Source organism: Anopheles moucheti, chromosome 3 (genome assembly GCF_943734755.1).
Source record: "Anopheles moucheti chromosome 3, idAnoMoucSN_F20_07, whole genome shotgun sequence".
Taxonomy (NCBI): Eukaryota; Metazoa; Arthropoda; class Insecta; order Diptera; family Culicidae; genus Anopheles; species Anopheles moucheti.
The window spans coordinates 9588312-9607014 of NC_069141.1; the positions used below are offsets into that span (position 1 = coordinate 9588312).

At 44.7% G+C, this 18703-nt stretch overlaps 1 protein-coding gene across 1 annotated transcript in view; it reads left to right on the forward strand.

The window, feature by feature from the left end:
- The window catches only part of LOC128301772 (vesicular glutamate transporter 1), a 28019-nt gene extending 9764 nt beyond the window's left edge, over positions 1-18255 (forward strand). Inside the window, exons 3-8 of the mRNA XM_053038401.1 lie at positions 11324-11606; positions 12934-13167; positions 13259-13723; positions 13803-13988; positions 14072-14257; positions 15239-18255. Of these exons, the coding sequence (XP_052894361.1) occupies positions 11324-11606; positions 12934-13167; positions 13259-13723; positions 13803-13988; positions 14072-14257; positions 15239-15619 (1735 nt within the window). The 3' untranslated portion in view covers positions 15620-18255. The remainder of the gene's footprint in view (positions 1-11323; positions 11607-12933; positions 13168-13258; positions 13724-13802; positions 13989-14071; positions 14258-15238) is intronic.
- Positions 18256-18703: the final 448 nt, after the last annotated feature.

The window sequence follows — 18703 nt, forward strand, 5'->3', positions numbered from 1 at the left end:
GGGAGATTTATGGGATCTATTTGCAGCAATCGTGGGGCTTTAGAGAAATAATTCAAATCAGAATAAAATGAGTGCAATAAGTTTAACATTTGAACTTTAAGTTAAGCAAACTCCCACATACTAAAGCAATAAAACAAAACAACAAAATAAAGCCATAAAAACACAATTCCTTGTAACGTTCCATCTCACAAACTGGGTCATACATTGTTCGTGAACTTTTCCTAATGGAAAAATCAATAGCGATCAACAGCGCTAGCGGGTGTGTGTCAAACATTCCGGACATCTCTTGCCAGTCGTTCGCATGCCAAGGAGTACGGATATCATTATTATGTCCAACATACAGCGGCGGAGCAGGCGGTCGCCTAGGGCCTCGCCGTGTTGGGGGCCCTAGACATTTTGTGCCGATTGTGCGATTTTTGGGAATTTAACAGCAGAGTTAATGTATAGCAAAAAAATTAATTAAAAAGGGGAAAAAATTTAACAAAAACAACTTCTTGGGTTATATAAAACATTTGTATCTATGTAATAAATTAAATACAAAGAAGAATATCGACTTTGTGACTTTAAAATATAAACGAAATAGCACCAGGACCAGGACACTAATTTTCCCGTTAATCGAGAAAAATTTCTTCGAAAACTACCAGTTTCCGAATGTATAGTACCAAGAGAGCATCCACGGAAGAGGTAGCTCCTGGTACTGCGCCGCAAGGTATGCAATGTTTATACACCAACTTGCAATGCAATGCGCCGTAAGGTATGCAATTTTTATACACCAACATTGCAACCAACTTGCATGTACCAGCCGAGCAAGATGGCGCCCAACTTTGTACTTGCATGCAACAAACTTGCATGCAAACTTGCATGCAATCTTGCATGCAAGTTTTTGCATGCAATTTCTTGCATGTAAACTTGCATGCAAGTTTGCATGCAAGATTGCATGCAAGATTGCATACAAGTTTGCATGCAAGATTGCATGCAAGATTGCATGCAAGTTTGTATGCAAGTTTGTATGCAAGTTTGCATGCAAGTTTGCATGCAAGATTGCATGCAAGTTTGCATGCAAGTTTGCATGCAAGATTGCATGCAAGTTTGCATGCAAGATTGCATGCAAGATTGCATGCAAGTTTGCATGCAAGAAATTGCATGCAAGTTTGCATGCAAGAAATTGCATGCAAAAACTTGCATGCAAGATTGCATGCAAGTTTGCATGCAAGTTTGTTGCATGCAAGTACGAAGTTGGGCGCCATCTTGCTCGGCTGGTACATGCAAGTTGGTTGCAATGTTGGTGTATAAAAATTGCATACCTTACGGCGCATTGCATTGCAAGTTGGTTGCAAAGTTGGTGTATAAACATTGCATACCTTACGGCGCAGTACCAGGAGCTACCTCTTCCGTGCATGCTCTCCTGGTACTATACATTCGGAAACTGGTAGTTTTCGAAGAAATTTTTCTCCACCAACGGGAAAGTTAGTGTTTAAACATTGCATACCTTTAGGCGGTTTTTTACCAAAATTGCTGTACTAGGTGTAACCTCTTCCGTGGATGCTCTCTTGGTACTATACATTCGGAAACTGGTAGTTTTCGAAGAAATTTTTCACGACCAACGGGAAAGTTAGTGTTTAAACATTGCATACCTTTCGGCGGTTTTCGAGCAAAATTGCAGCAAATCGAGCAAATTCGAGCAAAACAATGGTCTTAAACATCAACATGAAAAGAAAAAGGATTCTACGAAATTTCGCTGATTGTTACTGAAAAAGTAAGCTGATTGGAAACTGTACCTTGGGCGAAAAATCGTAGAAGGCGTTGGACTACTCAGGATTCGTAAATGTACGTAAATCGTAAAAATTGTTCTCCAAGTAGTGGCGTTATGGTTCTCCTTAGCGCATACAAACGTTTATGTATAGACTAACTTACTAGGCCTGTTTACAGGGCTACACAACAGAACTCTGAGGTGTACGCAAAGGAGCTTTCTTTCCGAGACTTTGCTGGTGTTGTTAAATCATGTTTTAAGTACACCTCCCTAACACCGATAATGCCGTAGCAAAATTATAGCCCCCCCTTTAAAAATTCCGCCCTGGGCCTCCAAGGGGATTGATTATCCACTGCCAACATAGCTTACTCCCTTCGTGGTATCTCCTTGAGCATGGAAAGTGAAAATCTTTAAAGCACGTCACACTTTTCCAACTGCTCGGAGACTGGCGTTAGAAACCGGGCCTTATTTATGTGGTGGAAAATGAACTGGTCAGTTGACTATCAGTGGGTTGAGTGTATTTCTAGTGAAGAAAATAAAATGGAAGGCCTGTGTCTGTTCTGGAGACACTTTCACTATAAGTCTTCTTTGCGTAAGAGTAGTTCTTTTAGCGACGGTCTATTTAATAGGCAAACGTTTAAAGGACGTGAAGATATATCTCCAGTGTCGCGGCTCGTCTATCTCCAGCACTAGGTTAAAGTTAATAGGAAGAGCAAAGCGTTATGCAAAAGAGGAGACACATTAAGCCACTTGTCTGGTGCGTGATTGGAATGCGTAAAGTTGTGAACACTTTTCCGACACTTTTCCTCTCTCGGTCTCCTATCACGCTGCCGGATTGTTTACGGTCTGATCTGATAATTCATTCGTCTTAGGAGGAAGATTTTATTTAGTTGCACCACTTTTGTTTTGTGTGTGTTTTCTTTTTCGTTTTTTTCCACTCAATTCGTGGATGTTGTCCAATGAAAAGGTGAATAAAAACGTGAAATAAATGAAACGTCGTCTTCCGTGGGGATGATTGTTGATCCTGACTGACCCTGGCATGGGTAGTGCTGCCATCCAGAGCCATCCCATGCGATAGAAAACGGGACATTGAATCTGATAACCACCAGCGCCCGAATGGTGGACGAATGTTGGCATGCCGGAACCCCTCTGGAAATAAACGCTCGGAGTGGAATCGCACGATAAATAAACAAAAGTGGCGAAATCTCAGGAAATTGCTTCTGAAAGCCGATCCTTACGAAACGGAGGGCGAACGAAAAGGTGATGACATCCGGAGAGCGGAGATGTGGCAGAGAAAAAAGAAGCAGACAGGCAGGCACACTATCTCTGCCCGGACACGCACGGAAGGCTAAGCGACATAAAATGGGAAGTAATGACTAAATTATGCCAGAGTCATTTTCGGACCGATAAATGATCTTAATTTGAATCGAGCACGAAGCTTACTGGGATGGGGCTGAAGATTTTAACGCCATTGTGCTTTTGCTGGCTGGTTTCACTGCGACTCATGATGAGTGTGAGATGCGTCATGTGTCAGGAAGTCCGTGCGATGGGAAAGTCACGCGTCGCAATGGTCGGCACACGCTTTTGAGTGGGACGGAAATCGGTCGGAAGGCCGTTATTCGCTAAAGTAATTAGAGCCGTTTAACCCCTTGGCGTTTTGGTTGTCGTAAAGATGCTTTTGTAGTAACAGCATGATTAGAGTAAATGATTGATGAAGAGCTTAGGGAGGTGCGTTGCATGAAGGGAAAAGTTAGTGTCCTTGTTGAGAAGAAAGATAATTAGCGTAGATAATAGTAGAAGAAAGCAACAAATATCAAACTAATAAATGTTTGTGATAGAAAGAAGGAAAAATGTTGAGAAAATGTGTAAAATGTTGAACAAACCAAAACGAAGAATAGTCCAACACACCAAAGGGATCACTATCGCGACTTCCATACGGTTGCCATGACTACCCGGTATCGGAAATTCCATTACTCATTTTTCCCCCAAACAATCGCAAAACCTCGTGCCACACATTATAATGTTTGATTGCAGCCGATTGTACGATCGCAAGGAATATTGTGTACAAATACGGCACGCGGCACAATTGTCACGTTTCGCTTTCACTCTTGAGAAGCAATCTTGAGATTTCAATTCACTCTGGACGGCCTTGCATGGCTTCCGCCGTACGTCACAAGCGGCATCGGAGTTCTCGGCCGTAAATGGGGTTTTCCCATGGTTGTATAATGCACTTCCGCCCGTCCACAGTACGATCGATTTTGCTGGATTGGTTTGTCTGCTCCCAAAACAATCGTCAATCGATATGAGGTTTCGCACTGGGTGTGCTTTTGTGCTCTGCTTCACGTGGCCTTCGAACAACACTCACCCACTTGTGTGCGGGAAAAATTGCCATTATTTAGAATTCCGCCGTCAAGCGGGAAATCTTCGCGCGGAAGGAATTGAATTTCAACGGATTTGTCCCAATATTTCGGACGTAAAGCGATACCGGGCGCGTCTCCATTTTCCAAGGAGAGAGCGATTCTGTTTTTTTTATTTCATTCTACCCAAAATGCAATAAATCAACACCCGTCACCGGAGCTGGGTAGTAACGCCAACGCCATCAAAGCGAAAACCCCCGCGCGAGGCGCTGTACCGGTTAGTGTTCATTTGAGAAATGACTTTAAATTACATCATTACGCAACAATAATCAGCGCGATACGATGGCTTTGAAGCAATTCGTTTCGTCCTTAAAAAAAAAAACACCAAGAGAACGAAAGGGGTTTTGTACATTGTGGATGTATCCTTTTTGTTGTTGTAACTCTTGAGAGGGGTAAATCTTTCGCTACTTTTTTCCTTCTCCTCTCGCTAAAGACTCTCCCTTGGTGTATATCCTTGGACGAAAAGCGTGAAGACACGTTTTCAAACGTTTGTGGCGGACTTAAGAGGGGAAGCTTCCGGTACACGGCATCCGGCGTTAGGGTTTTGAGGGTTATGGTACACACTTCTCGCATCGAAACCTCCCCGAAGCACGAGGGATTACAGGAATGGTTGTTGCAAAATCCTCTCGCTGACAGGTTTTCCGGACACCGGTTCCGTTGAATGTTTATGTTTTTCCGATTTCGTTCCAGCAAGGGAGGTGGAAGGTTCGAAACCCGTCGAAGAGTGAAGGCACCGGGTGAAGGATATCAATCCTGCCAATTCATTTGATTGCTGTTTTTCTTTCTCGTCAAACGGCGAAGGGTCATGTATCGGTTTTATTACATTTCTATTTTTTCTTTGGCTTCCGTTTGTGTCGTTCTGTTTGTTTGAAGATTTTCCGACTATTGCGTAAGTCTTGGCTGAGCAATGGGTTATAGAAAATTTGGACAGTATGCTTTAGTATGAAAGGTCTCCTTTCGTCCGACGTCATGAGGCGCTGCATCTTAGTATGATTGACAGAAATCAATGATTTAGTGAGGAAAAGTTTCTATGCTCACCACTGTTAAGCGTCAAACTACGGTCGGTGCACCATCCTCTTCAGATGTTATTTACAAAATGTTTAAGGAAAGATAAAATCCGATCACCTCAGCTTTTGTACGGGGAAAAAAGCCGACCACTCCAAACGGGGGAAAAAGAAACAATAACAACTAATGCTACTTTCTTAAGAGATCACCAAGAAATCGTCTTTGCTTGTGTCCATCTAGCCACTGGGTGCACTTCCTGGGTTGCGCACGTTCTCCAGAAGGGATTCACACGGCACAAAAACAACTACACCCCGAAGATTCTATTATGTTGCGTAATCTGGACGATTCAATCTTTTAACAGCTATTTTTAATGATTGCTTTTCTGTTTCCGCTTCCGGATGGTACCGAGACTGTCTGCACGAGTTTTTCCTTTCTTATCGCAGCAGAATGAATGGAAGATTCCTTTTTTTCCTGCCATCGTTATTTACCACGTCCGAAGCGCAAGAAGCCCCTCGTATGCGAATTGGCCGGTCACCGTTGGTAACAGACGGGAAGCGGAGGGAGGGAAGCAAAAAAAGAATCTCAGTCCCGGAGACTTTGTGGCGCTGCCGAACAGACGGACAGACGGATCTTTGCACTTTGCTGCTGTGATGTTTGTTCCGCTTCCGATTCGGTCACGAAAGGCTCCGGTGCCAGTGGGAAAAAGTCCTCGTGTGGCGCCACACGGATGGGACACGGATGGGAGTGGGCCGATAATTAGATAGAGTAGAGTAAGAGTGAAACAGCAGACGGTTGGGCATGGCAACGTGATTGCCTACCTTTTCGGGTGGGGTTCGTAACCGTAATAGGAAGGAAATTCAATTTCGCACGAACGATTACCGTTTAATGAATAAATAAGTGCTTGGGTTTTCTTGCCCATTTGGAATATTTATTTTTTGGTGGAAAACTTTGCAGGAGGAGAAGAATGAAAATTATAAAGCCCCAGTTCGTGAGGATCGTTGTCATACCAACAAAACGATTGGGCAATAACGTTTGCTCCCTATCCGTTGCGGTGCGAATACTTCAAGAGGTGAATAGTGTTCCACTTTTCGTCTCATGAAGTACCTAATGCTTCTGCCCACCAGGCTAGTGGATGCTGTTGCACCGGCACAGTAAATCCTTTTTTAATGAACTGCGTATCCCATGCGTTCGCAGACTCCATCAATCAAAACTTCATTAAAGTTCGGGTATGGGGCTACGTGTGTTCCCGCTTGCCAATCGATGGAAGTACTTCAACCGGAAATTCAATCATCGCGGTACAATGAAAGGCTTAATCGAATGATGGCCCAAGTCAGATAAGCAGATAGCCCCGGTGGAGTTCTTTTTGGCGATGTGATATGACCTTGCAAGGTTGCACTCCGAATGGTTCACATTTCGCGACTCCTCGTCAACTTTCTGGTGGGTAAAATCCCAGCGCTTGATGACGATTCGTCGATAGGCTTATCTAAGTTTGATTGATATCCGTTACAGTTACAGGGCACGGGTCCGACTCGGTTCGGAAAATGTTTTGCAAAACGCTGAGTCAATCTCGGCGAGAGATAATATTGGTCTCTAGAGGTCGACCCTCGACGCTGGGTTGGTTTGTGTCCCTTGGGAGAAATTCACGGTCGCAAAACAAGGGTTGGTAAATCGGAAGCAGCCCGCAAATAGACCACTCGCTTAACCCTCAACATTCGTTGGTGTATAGCACGGTGCGGTTAAAACAGCGACTGTTATTATGTTTACAGTTCCGTCGTGGATTCGTGCGGCAGTAGGTGGAGGAATTACACAACGACAAATATTGATATGATCCATAATTTAGAAATTAAATTTATTTGCATATCTCTTGTTCTTGAGTACAAGAACGAAATGGTTCTCTTGTAAACCCTGTCGTCTAGACGTGAAACAGTGATGGGAGATAAACCGGTGCCAACCAAAGGCAGTGTAGCCGCATCCCATTTTTTCGCTCGGGGTTTTAATAGCTTTTAAGCAAATGTTTGACTTTCCGGTACTGGGAGAATATGTTTACATCAACTCCGACCGGTAGTCAGTTTTTAATAACATTTCTCATTTCATTCCTCTCCGGTCGGAGGGGTTTATTTATCTTTGTGCTTCACGGCGAACCGATGGAGGGTTGTGGCTCCGTGTGCTTATGCGGTTCATTGCAACTATTGTTTGCAGGTGTTTTTATTTGTTCATGGGTAAATAGTTGAGTCGGTCGGTAAGTGTGTAATATTAAATTTTGAAGAATATATTTCAATAGGAATGTTTTAAAGTAATTTATGCGGTTTGATGAGAGTATAAGAGACTCCATGCGACATTAAAGAGTTTAGAAAAATGAAACTGTACAAGTTGTTCAATGTGTACAAGGCGCCTACTAGGTTTTTTGTCACGTATTGCTAGGAAACGTAGCCAGTATCAATTAGCCAAACTGAAACGTTTGATATCGTCAATTACCGACCCGGCTTCCATCGCTTATCAGGAATTGCAGGAACCATCCCTTCCTAGCGGGAGGCAAAACCAAATCGGTATCGCACCGTAAGTAAAGCGGATTGTTACCAGTTAATAACATAAATTATGTATTTCTTTCCCACGCACCGTACGCAGGGGGCGCCCGTTTCTATAAATCTCCCTTGCGCGTTCGTTCACGTCCCCTTTTCCGGCACTGCAAACGGTGCTAGAGGGGCACTCGTATCGCAAGTACAAAATCAAATCACTAACATAACAAGCGAATCAACACAAAAACCGGGATGGTTTTTCTGGCCGGAAAAACGGGGGCCCACGAACATAATCATAAAAGTTTCCACCACAACTCCCTCAGGACGCGTATGAATTTCAGCTGCTGACGGTGGCATGGTTTTGGCTTCGTTACGTCGAATATTCACCTCAGAGCGTGGTTTGCGTCGTGTTACGGCGTGCCGATGAAAAGGTTTTCATCTGCAGGATGGTGTGAGTGTGGTCCCTTGGGCTGTGGAATGGGAGTTTCCTTGAGACTTTGATTGACCACCGGTTTTTGCTCACCTGTTGCGGCTACATAGTGGTAGTAGCAGTTAAATATTAATGTTTTATCAAATGAAATTTAAACTATAGATGTTTTTTTAAGAAAAATATATTAGAAAACACTGTTTGATGTTTATCTCCAGGAAGGAAAAGAGTGAATTCATTGGATCTTATCATCATCATTTAGGTGATAATTCTCGGAAGCGTGTCTCCGTTACAGTATCCTCGAGATAAAATACATAATCGAACCGTTTAGCGTAATACGTTTGCTTACACTAGAGCCTTCTCGCTATACCTTTTGCGTTCAACCCCAATCCCTGGAAAACCCTGGAGATTATAGCATTTTCCGCAAAAAAAAACCGACAAATTTCCCAACATTGCTCGGGTAATCACGCAGTCGAGACGGGATCGGGATCACGTTACCATCACACAACAACAGCAACAAAACATCACACACCTTGCAGCATTCGAACGCTCGGAGGTGGTTCTCGTAGTTAAATCGTTCGGGTTGGCATCGGTAAGCAAGGTAGCGTAGCGAAATCCAGTGAATTAAAAGCTAAGTCTCTGAAGAATTGTAAATGATATTTACGGGAATTGGATTTCAATCATGCCCGTCTTGGGTCTGGTGCGTGCTGGGCTTTCGATTTCGGAGCTGAAGTTAACATCGCAAGGCAACGGTATCTACCCGCGGAGCGTGCCCCAGTACGAGGCTTACCGATTTTCGGTCCAAACCATTCAATCGTTTGAAGTGCTGACAAATTTAAATTAAAAATGCTTGAAAAGCGATTTCATTAATTTTCATCCAACCGGCAGGATGCAACGCTACACGGCCAGGTTTTCGTTCGGCCCTTTCCGAATTGTCTGGTGTCGGGAAAGACACGTGCTTGACGGTGAAATTGATATTTATGTGCTGTAAAGCTGGGACCTGGGATTGGGTAGAGTGGACGTGTGGGACTGAGCAATCTTCATTTGCATACTGTGCTCATGGCAATGGACATTTTGGGTGTTCGATTTAGATCATAAATTTTGATTATCGTGGATGGAAAGAAGTTTCGAATCAACGCGATGATTAGTTACGAATTCTCGAATTAGACCACTATTTGGAAAATGAGCATATTACCTTCAGGACATACAGTACATTAGGAACTATTCTGTTTCCATCGTCCTCCACTATACATATTCATTCCTCTTGCTTATCTGACTTCTTCGTAATCAATCATAAATGGGCCACGGGAAGATATACCGGATTAATATCCACCAAGGCACGGATCAATCTCACGAAAAAAAGTAGTCTCCGTTAAGCTCCTCCTGAACAAAAGATCACCGAGACAGTCATCGTCAGCACAAATGACCACCATCTTTGTTTGGATGATTCGGACAAGTTTACGCGCTAGATGCGGCAACCGTCAAGGGTGAGACCGGAAATTCAATTTCATCACCCGCTATCGAAATTTCGGCCCAGAACGTTTTGCCAGCTCATCGGACGGCCCCAGACATTGCCTTGAAAGGCGATGAATCTTGCTCCGCGAAGGGGGAATCCGGAACTCTTGAAAGCGGATATTAGTAAACAATATTATCAAACCTCCAGATAGTAACTTAATTATGTTTGTCAACGATAATTCCTGCCAGCCGGTCGGCTCCTCCTGCACTGGTCCAAGTCTCCTTCGGTAGAGTGGTTCTCCCCTACCGATGTCTGTACTCATAAATCTGGATGGATTTTAGTTGGCCGTAACTTGATGAAAAGTAGGAGGAAAAACAAAAATATCATGTTCTGAATTTTGTTTAATCTAAGGCGACAAAAAAAAGAAGCCACCCTTACGATGCTTATGCCGAGGAAGTCTAGCCGAGGCGCCGAGATAAAAGGATAACTTTATTGCATTCGCCATCATGTTTTGCCGACGGGATATACTAACAACGGTGGCTCACCGATCTCTAGTATTTTGGCACCCATTTTTGCGTGGATGACATTTATCAAATCAATTATTTTTTATGCTGCGTGATGTAAGCGGCACACGTTCCGGTGGTCGTTGTCCTACTCTTGCTGCGAGAGAAATATTTATGACGATTTATGGCGCGTCGTAAACCATGCTGTAAGGCAGACGATTTGTTGTGGTTAAGTTGTGGAAGCCTGATTTTAGAGTGTTTCTGCTTGTTACCGTGCATGGGCGCAATCAATACTGGGTTGCACTGTGTTAGGAAGGAAAAAAGAGGCGTTAAAGTGAATCATATCGGGGAGGTTTTATTAGAGCTGTACGAAGTTCTCCAACAACCCGCTAGCAATGATTCATAAACATAATCCACAGTCTCTCTAACGAACCGTTCTTACAACCTTTCTGGATTACGAGTATGTGTTCACACTCAGCAATCAGCAGAGACTAGGGCATTTGAGGTAGACAAATTATCAATTACATTGGGACGCTTTGTCTTGCAGTCGGTATAAGGTGGAAAATTCATTTCCATCTCGTTTTGAAGAGCACCACTCAGCAGCGATTTGTTCGTATCCCACTGGTTGAATGGCGTTGTGTCCCACTGTGTGCCGGTGGTTAGAAGCTGACTACCAGCACAACCGACATCGTCCATCATCTCCCAGGGAGGTAACAGGATCCACGTTGGGCTGAAGCAAATTTACATCAGACAGCCGGTGCTCTTTGTGTGAGTGGGCCAGCATCTTAGGCCACTGCCTTGGTACAACGTCTTGTCTAGCATCTTCTAACGCCCCAACGAACCCCAACTCGTTCCATGTGCAAAGGATGGAACATCCAAGTGAGCGGAAAACGATACCGTTCGCGCGCAAAGAGCCGAAAGACATTTGTGTGCACGGAAATGACATTAAGTGGGTCTTTTTCATTTAATTTCATTTTCTCAATTATATTTCGGCGCGAAAGGCGTTTTGCTGACAGCTGTTTGAGTGTTTGGAAGTTGGGCGAAGATTTGCAAACATGATAGGAAAATGTTATACGCGAAAGATGATTGAGTTCTTTGGGGGAAAAACATCTTTCATTAGTAGTTAATAGTATATATTATTTATTGTAAGACAGGACAAAATATTGAAGAAGTAAAACGAATTATTACCCTATTCGTATAACAGTTTATAACAGTTCAAATTGATAACTCCATTTTTCCTATTTTCCAGCGTTGGGTTCGAAAAGTTCGAAACCAAGCAAGGCTATGACCAGATGGATGGGGCAGCCGTCGGTGGCGCCTACCAGACGGACACCGGCGGCAACGACTCACCGATGTCGTTCGAGGAAATTGAACGGCCACCGTTGCGCCACGTCGACAAGTACGTTCGCGCGGAGTGTCCCTGCATCAAGACGACCCGCTACACGATCTCGCTGATGACCTGCCTAGGCTTTATCATTTCGTTCGGTATGCGCTGTAACATGGGCATGGCCAAGCTGCAGTTCGAGAACGGGGTAAGTGTTGCACGGCGTATGCCATCCCTCATCAAGTTTTTCCGTCCCAAGCACGGGCAGCAATTTGCACGCCGTTCCATTAACGAATACCTACCCGTTTGCCGGTGAGCGTTGGCTTTTGTCGTGCGTAATTATTCATCCGGCCGGGACACGTGTCATTGATGTCCCTTTTGGGGCGTTTGTCCGATCGGCATGTTTCGATTATAATTTCGCCACGCACTGCATGATGAGCAAATTGTGTTTTCGGTCGAAATAGCACCAAGGGCTCCGGTAAGCATATTTGGTTCATTTGGTCACGTATTCTAATCAGAGGTTTTTTTTCGAGACCCATTTGGAGGTCTTAAGGTCACGTTAAGACCCCCCCTGTTTTGCCCAGGTTTTGGAACCTTGGGGTACTAAGAACAATAAGCATTAGAAGTAAATGCCGTGAGTTCTCTTTTATACCTCGTGATGAAATAACTCCGACATCGATACCTTCATACGCACGTAAATAAAAGATAATGAGCAGACAAAATGAAGGCCCCAAAAGCCCGAAAATTCCAACCCCCCTTTACCTTGTTCCGGATGAGTTCGCACAGCGCAAGGTAGCAGGACGTTTCATCAACATGCGAACGAATGGCCGAAGCGGGAAAATTGGGTAGAGTAAATCAGGAAAAATATGAAATTTTATGGAGTCAAACATAATGGAAGCATTTATTAGAAATGCGACGACAAAAGATGATAATTTTTTATTCATGAGTCATTGTGCCGGGGGTTTCCCAATTGATACGCACAGCAGTGGAAGGTACTTTGAGGGAGGGTTCCGGCCGAACGGCGCTCATAGATACCATCAGCCAGGGGTTGGAGCTTCGGTAAGATAGGAACAACAACAACAGCGCAGCAAAAGGACCAACCCAGGGATGTCTGATCGCGGGAAGCAAAGACACGGGATAAAGAAGTCGACCGGAAAAGCCGGAAACGAGCATAAAAGAAGCGAGAAAATGACAACAAACCCCGGGCCGGGACAACTCATCGACGCCACGCTGCGAAGGGCGCAAATCGTGATGCGTTAACGGATGTCGTTTCGAGTTTTTTGTTCCCGCGCGCACGATGACTTTAAGGGTTCGTTTCCCGGGTGGATACTATTGTGTCGAATGGTGGAAAGTACGCTTGATTTCCGGTTGCATTGGCTTGATTTAACAACGGGAAATGGCCATATTTTGCCTTTTAACGTCACGGGGTTTTGAATTGGAAATGAAAGATAGCTGCGAGTTTGAAGTAAAATATTGAAAATCTCATCCTGCATCCACACCATTGTTACATCTTAATGTCTTCTAACACTTTGCAGTCGGTAAAGTACAACTGGACCGTGGCGATGGAGAGTGCGGTCGATTCGTCATTCTTCTGGGGCTACCTAGTGACGCAAGTACCGGGCGGCTTTCTCGCGTCGATGTTTCCAGCAAATCGAATCTTCGGTACGGCCATCGCTATTTCGGCCTTTCTGAATCTGCTCGTCCCGGGCGCCATGATGCTGCATCCGACCGTTGTGATTCTGGTACGCGTCCTGCAGGGTCTGGTGGAGGTGAGTAGATCGGTCGGTCAGAAAGTTTGCAGACTTTCCGAAACCGTACGAGCTCATGCGTATGTTTCAACCGTTTGGATTCTCGCACTAGGGTGTAACGTATCCCGCCTGTCACGGTATCTGGCGCTTCTGGGCCCCACCGCTCGAGCGCTCCCGGCTGGCAACGATGGCTTTCAGCGGTTCGTACGCAGGCGTCGTGATAGGCATGCCAATGTCCGGCATTCTGACCGGCTCGATCAGTTGGCACGCCCCGTTCTACTTCTACGGCGTGATGGGTCTCATATGGTACTGCTTTTGGCTGTGGTTATCGTTCGAGAAACCGCGCCAACATCCAACCATCTCCGTGAAGGAGCTGAAGTACATCGAAAAGTCACTCGGCGAATCGGTACAGCTGCCGATGCCGACCATAGCAACGACACCGTGGCGTCACTTCCTGACGTCGATGCCCGTGTACGCGATCATCGTGGCGAACTTTTGCCGCTCGTGGAATTTCTATCTGTTGGTACTGTACCAGAGTGCCTATCTGAAGCATTCGTTCGACTTCCGGATTGAGGAGGTAAAGAGTTTGAGCATTCCTATATCATGCGGACTCAGGAAATAACTTTGTGGCTGTCTTACTGTATTGGTTTCCGCAGACTGGTTTGCTGGGTGCACTGCCCCATCTACTGATGACGATCATCGTACCATTCGGAGGCATGTTGGCGGATCACATCCGAAAGTCTGGCATCCTGTCGACCACCAACGTGCGGAAGCTGTTCAACTGCGGAGGGTTCGGGTTGGAAGGTCTCTTTTTCTTGGTCGTAGCACATGCCACCAGTTCTGTAAGTAGACACCAACATACCAAATTCATCCAAGGCCTTTTCTTCTTCAATCATATCTCACCGGTTGCACTTCTACTCCGCAGATGGGTGCAGTGACGGCACTGACGCTCGGTGTTGCCTTCAGCGGGTTCGCCATATCCGGTTACAACGTCAATCATCTGGACATTGCTCCACGCTACGCCAGTATTCTGATGGGAATGTCCAACGGCATCGGTACGATAGCGGGCCTGATCTGTCCTATCGCGATAGACCACCTGACACGGGGGCAGGTAAGTTGTCGCCTAATCGGATTGTGATCAGCAAATGCATTATGCGCGCCGAGGCCACCATTCGCTTCATCTATCGCTATCGAGCAGCTTCCCATCCGGACGATGGTTTTACTCCGTCGGCTTCCCTATCATTTAGTTAGCGTTTAGCGGCGCTGAAGCTGATTCAATGAAATAAATTAAATTTGTTACGATGTTACATGCCCGATGACTTCGAACAAAACGGCATTCCCTTGCGTGGCGGGAACAAAGCGAAACCCTACACTGCTGCCGATACGCTCCGGGTCGACTGAGTTCTCTCCATTGTGAAGGGCTTTTTAGCAGCGTTTACCAAACCCCTAGTCTAGCGGATCTGCCGTATCCTGGTCGGGCGCGTCTATGGTCGGGAAAGGATATGGCTTTTAAAATCTTGAAACTGTACAACTGTTGACATGGTGGGGGTTGCTTATATGGCAACCATTGTCAAGGGATGTGATTTTTGCGGCGTCGGCTGTTTTCTCGCCCAACGCCGTCGGTTCAATCGGCCATTGTCGGTGGTTGTGAAGAAGGGTTTTTTTGTCGTTTTGTGTATAATATTTTGCTGAATCGACTGTTGTGGCTTTTTGTCTTGTTTCCATACAAACAAGCAATTGAAAAGGATGCAAATATTGACGGTTGCGTTTCCTATTAGGAATACTCGATTTAATGCAGCTATCATTTTGTAAGGCGAAGTATAAAAGTTATATAATAATCGATTTTAAATCACAATTTATTTTTGAGTTGACTTACAACATTATGAGGATAAGAAATAAAAATTTTAAAGACATGGAATTTTGTAATAATTGGAAATAACCCAAACCGGCGGGCTAGGACATGACAATATTTGATGAAATGATATAAAATAATGATGATATAAGGGACATGAACTAAAGATGAACTAACTATTAAATTAAATGTGCAAAGGAATTGGAATTCGCTTGAATTACGACTTTTCTCTTCCCACAGCCTAAATCATGCTGGTCAACGGTGTTCACGATAGCAGCCACGGTACACTTGGTTGGCATTACATTTTACGCGATTTTTGCGTCGGGTGAGCTACAACCATGGGCCGAACCGACGGTAGAAGAACAACGGGCCTGGGATCCGGTTGGTTCCGGTTACGAGAAGGAAACCACCTTCAACGACGCCGGTGACGGCGGAACCGCCGGTGGCATTACGGATCCAATGGCACAGATCAACGCCACCAAGACGGTGTCGTACGGTGCGGTCCAACAGCACGTGGCCAACAATCCGTTCGCCTACCCGAACGCCATCAGCGAGGAACCGGTACAACCGGAAGCGAGGGACACATACTTACACGGAAATCCCACAGAGCGTACCTACTGACCTGCTCGCATGAAGAAAACCGTAACATTTAGCATGAATTAGAGTACCGGAGCTGGTAAGATGGTGTTCGAGTTATGTTTAATTTTCGTTGTTTTTTCCGTTTAATGGCAACAATGCGTTACGTTGCGTTATAAAACGTAACGCCGTAGGCAGGAGCCGCGAAAGGGCGGAATTGAGGGAAGCCAATCGAGCGAAACTGAAATACAAAATAAAACTTAACCCTGCTTAAGCAATTACAACACTAGATAGTAACTAACAAAACAAAAAAACATAGCTAAAAACATAGCAAAAGATGCACATTGTATTTACAAAACCAATCGACGAGTGTACATACACACCAAACTGACATTATATTAACTATATACATCCATATGCCGTGCGCCATAATAATATTATCGTATATAGCAACAAAATAGCACAGCATGAGTACTATCGACTACTGCCTGCCAGGGAGTACTAGCGAAGCAAAACACACAAATGAGACACAATTGTTAAGGCGCCGCACTAATTTAAAATTTTCGTTTATGCTGGAACGGTATAAATCGCGTCTGTAGCTTTATTCGGCAGCGAGCATCCTTGCCGGCCCGAAGGAAGTACTGCAGAGTGAAGGAATTATGAAGCAACAATCAAACTTAGACGTTACGAGATGAGCATGAAGTTAAGGAACTTAATTCAAACTAATCCCCCCTGCCAATACAGTGTTTGCCTCCAGCTGTTCCGATAAAACAAATCTGTCTATAGAAACAAATCAAAATATAAAATAATGAAAAAAAAAACCAAGTGTCAATTTGTGAACGAGTAGCTCGACACGGTCAGTGTGGTGACGCACGTAAAATATCCGGCAAGCAAAACTTAATTAAGGATGGTTAAGAAAGTTGAATGTACCGCTAATGTGGTTCCTCGGCGGGGCGCGATCATTGCGTTCCTCTCATCACACGCGTTGAACTCTTTTGACCGAGGGCGCAAATGGCAACGTACTGCTTGTGTAGCTGATCGTGTAATTAGGTAACTTTTATGTTTTTGTTTTGTATGTTTTCTGACCGTTTCTAGCAGAGGAAGAGTTAAATTTGAGGTGTCAACTCACTCTCAAAGGCTGTGGCGACAATAATAAAACACGGTACGGGCGTAATAGCCCGAACCGGACCCCGCGTAGGTTATAAGGCGACAGTGGCTTCGTGCCGATGGGCTTTCCTGTAAAGTATCTAGCTACCAGGTTTTAGTTGTTGAAATTGGATATTTTTATTTTACCGACATATGTCGTGGTGCGGTAGGCTTGTATTATAAACCACTTGGCAGCTGCAGGAAGCGTACGCTGAGCGGTCGCTGATGTAAGTGTATAAATTTAGATTCCTGAGTTTTTAGTGTGGTAAGGCTCAATAAGCGTTCGATATGCACGAACGGAGTACTGCGAATGTGACAGTGAAACAATAACTAAACAACGCCTAGCTTGTAAGGCAACATCCAAACAAATAGTGCTAAGCCGTTCCGTGATATAGTGAATTATATACAGCTCATCAAACAAAAGTTTAAATCGTTGCAATACGAAGTGAAACCTAATTAGTAGCGATGCACGTTGAAAACCTCTCCGGTCATGTAACACCACACCGATGGCGGGAAACGATTGCCCTTTTGTGAGTGTGGGGGGAAGATTGTCGTTGTACACTATCTAATTGGCAACCATCCAAATTTGTCACGGGAAGAGAATTGGAACTCTAAAGCAAAAGAAACAATAACAGCGAAAAACATGTAACCCTCCTTACGATCCTTTGCCGCACATGTTCCGGGGTTTGGACCGGAGGTTTTGAGACTGTGGCATCGATAATGATAAACAGACAAACCACCCGTATCCGGCTAAGATTGTATATACCTAGACAAACGGCAGCTCTTGCCGGGCCGTTCGACCCGAACCGAACATCTTCTCGGTTGGTGTCGGGCGGCTCGTGGAGTTGTCGGAATCATCCAACAAACGGGTATTGTAATGCTAGTGTTGGGAATGATCGATGTTGGTAGTTGTAATAACGTATGATTTCGAACGAACATTAAAACACTTTGAACAAAATGTCTCTTACGGAAACGTGACCCCTATACGCGATCAATTGAAATTTTAGTGACAGTAGGTAGGCCTTAGTTCCCCATCGTTCTGTATACCCACACTGTACCGAACTGTAACTGCTCCTATTACACAACCCGGACCATGGTTTGATCGTTCCTCCCTCTCGAACCACCCATACAAACACACACATCTTCCTGAACCACTCGCTGGCAGCACTGACAGAAGTGCTGCCAGTGTCACTGTACATGACCTCAGTTACCCCACTCGCTATTTGACCAACTAAGAGATGTAACATAAGTCTAGCCCGTAATCATTGGGGGACAGAATGTAAACGACACCGAACTGTCTGTCTCTCTGGTCCATCTGGTCCTACTGAACCGTGCAGAGCAGGTGGAACGCGTAGTAGTTTAGGCCGATACAAATATTAAGGCACCCAACGAAGATTCCTTTGCTGCGGGGCACTGCGAACAGTTGGTATGCCAGGAACGCATATTATCAGGATGACAATCACAGCTGTTGTTGCATCCTCCCTTTTCTGGTAGTGTATCCTTCCCAAAAAACGTAGTGCGTATGCGTGAAGCAGGTGAGTAGGACATGGCTCGCAGGAGCGTATGAAACGCGTGAGCGTTCGTAGCACTATGATTAAGCAGATTAGGCATCGTAGTTGTGTAAGCATAAAAGAAGGACGAAATAACGCTCGAACGTTCAGACTATTCAGACTACTGTTGAGACTCGTATTATAAATGTACGGTTCGTTTGATCGTTATGTTGTACTGAATTTCTTTACTGTTTTTCAATCACAGATGTCGTTCTAGCTGTTGTTGTTAATTGAAATATATATAAAAAAGTATGACGGAACTGTGGACTAACTGTCGGTTCCATAAACAAAAAACCCAAATTCAAGGATATTGAAGGCTGACAGGCTGACGGAATAGGGAGGTTATCGAGCTGTTACAGCTCGGACCAACACCATCCCAGCGGTTGTCGGATATCCCAAAATGGTAATGTTATTACCGCCACAACAATACAAG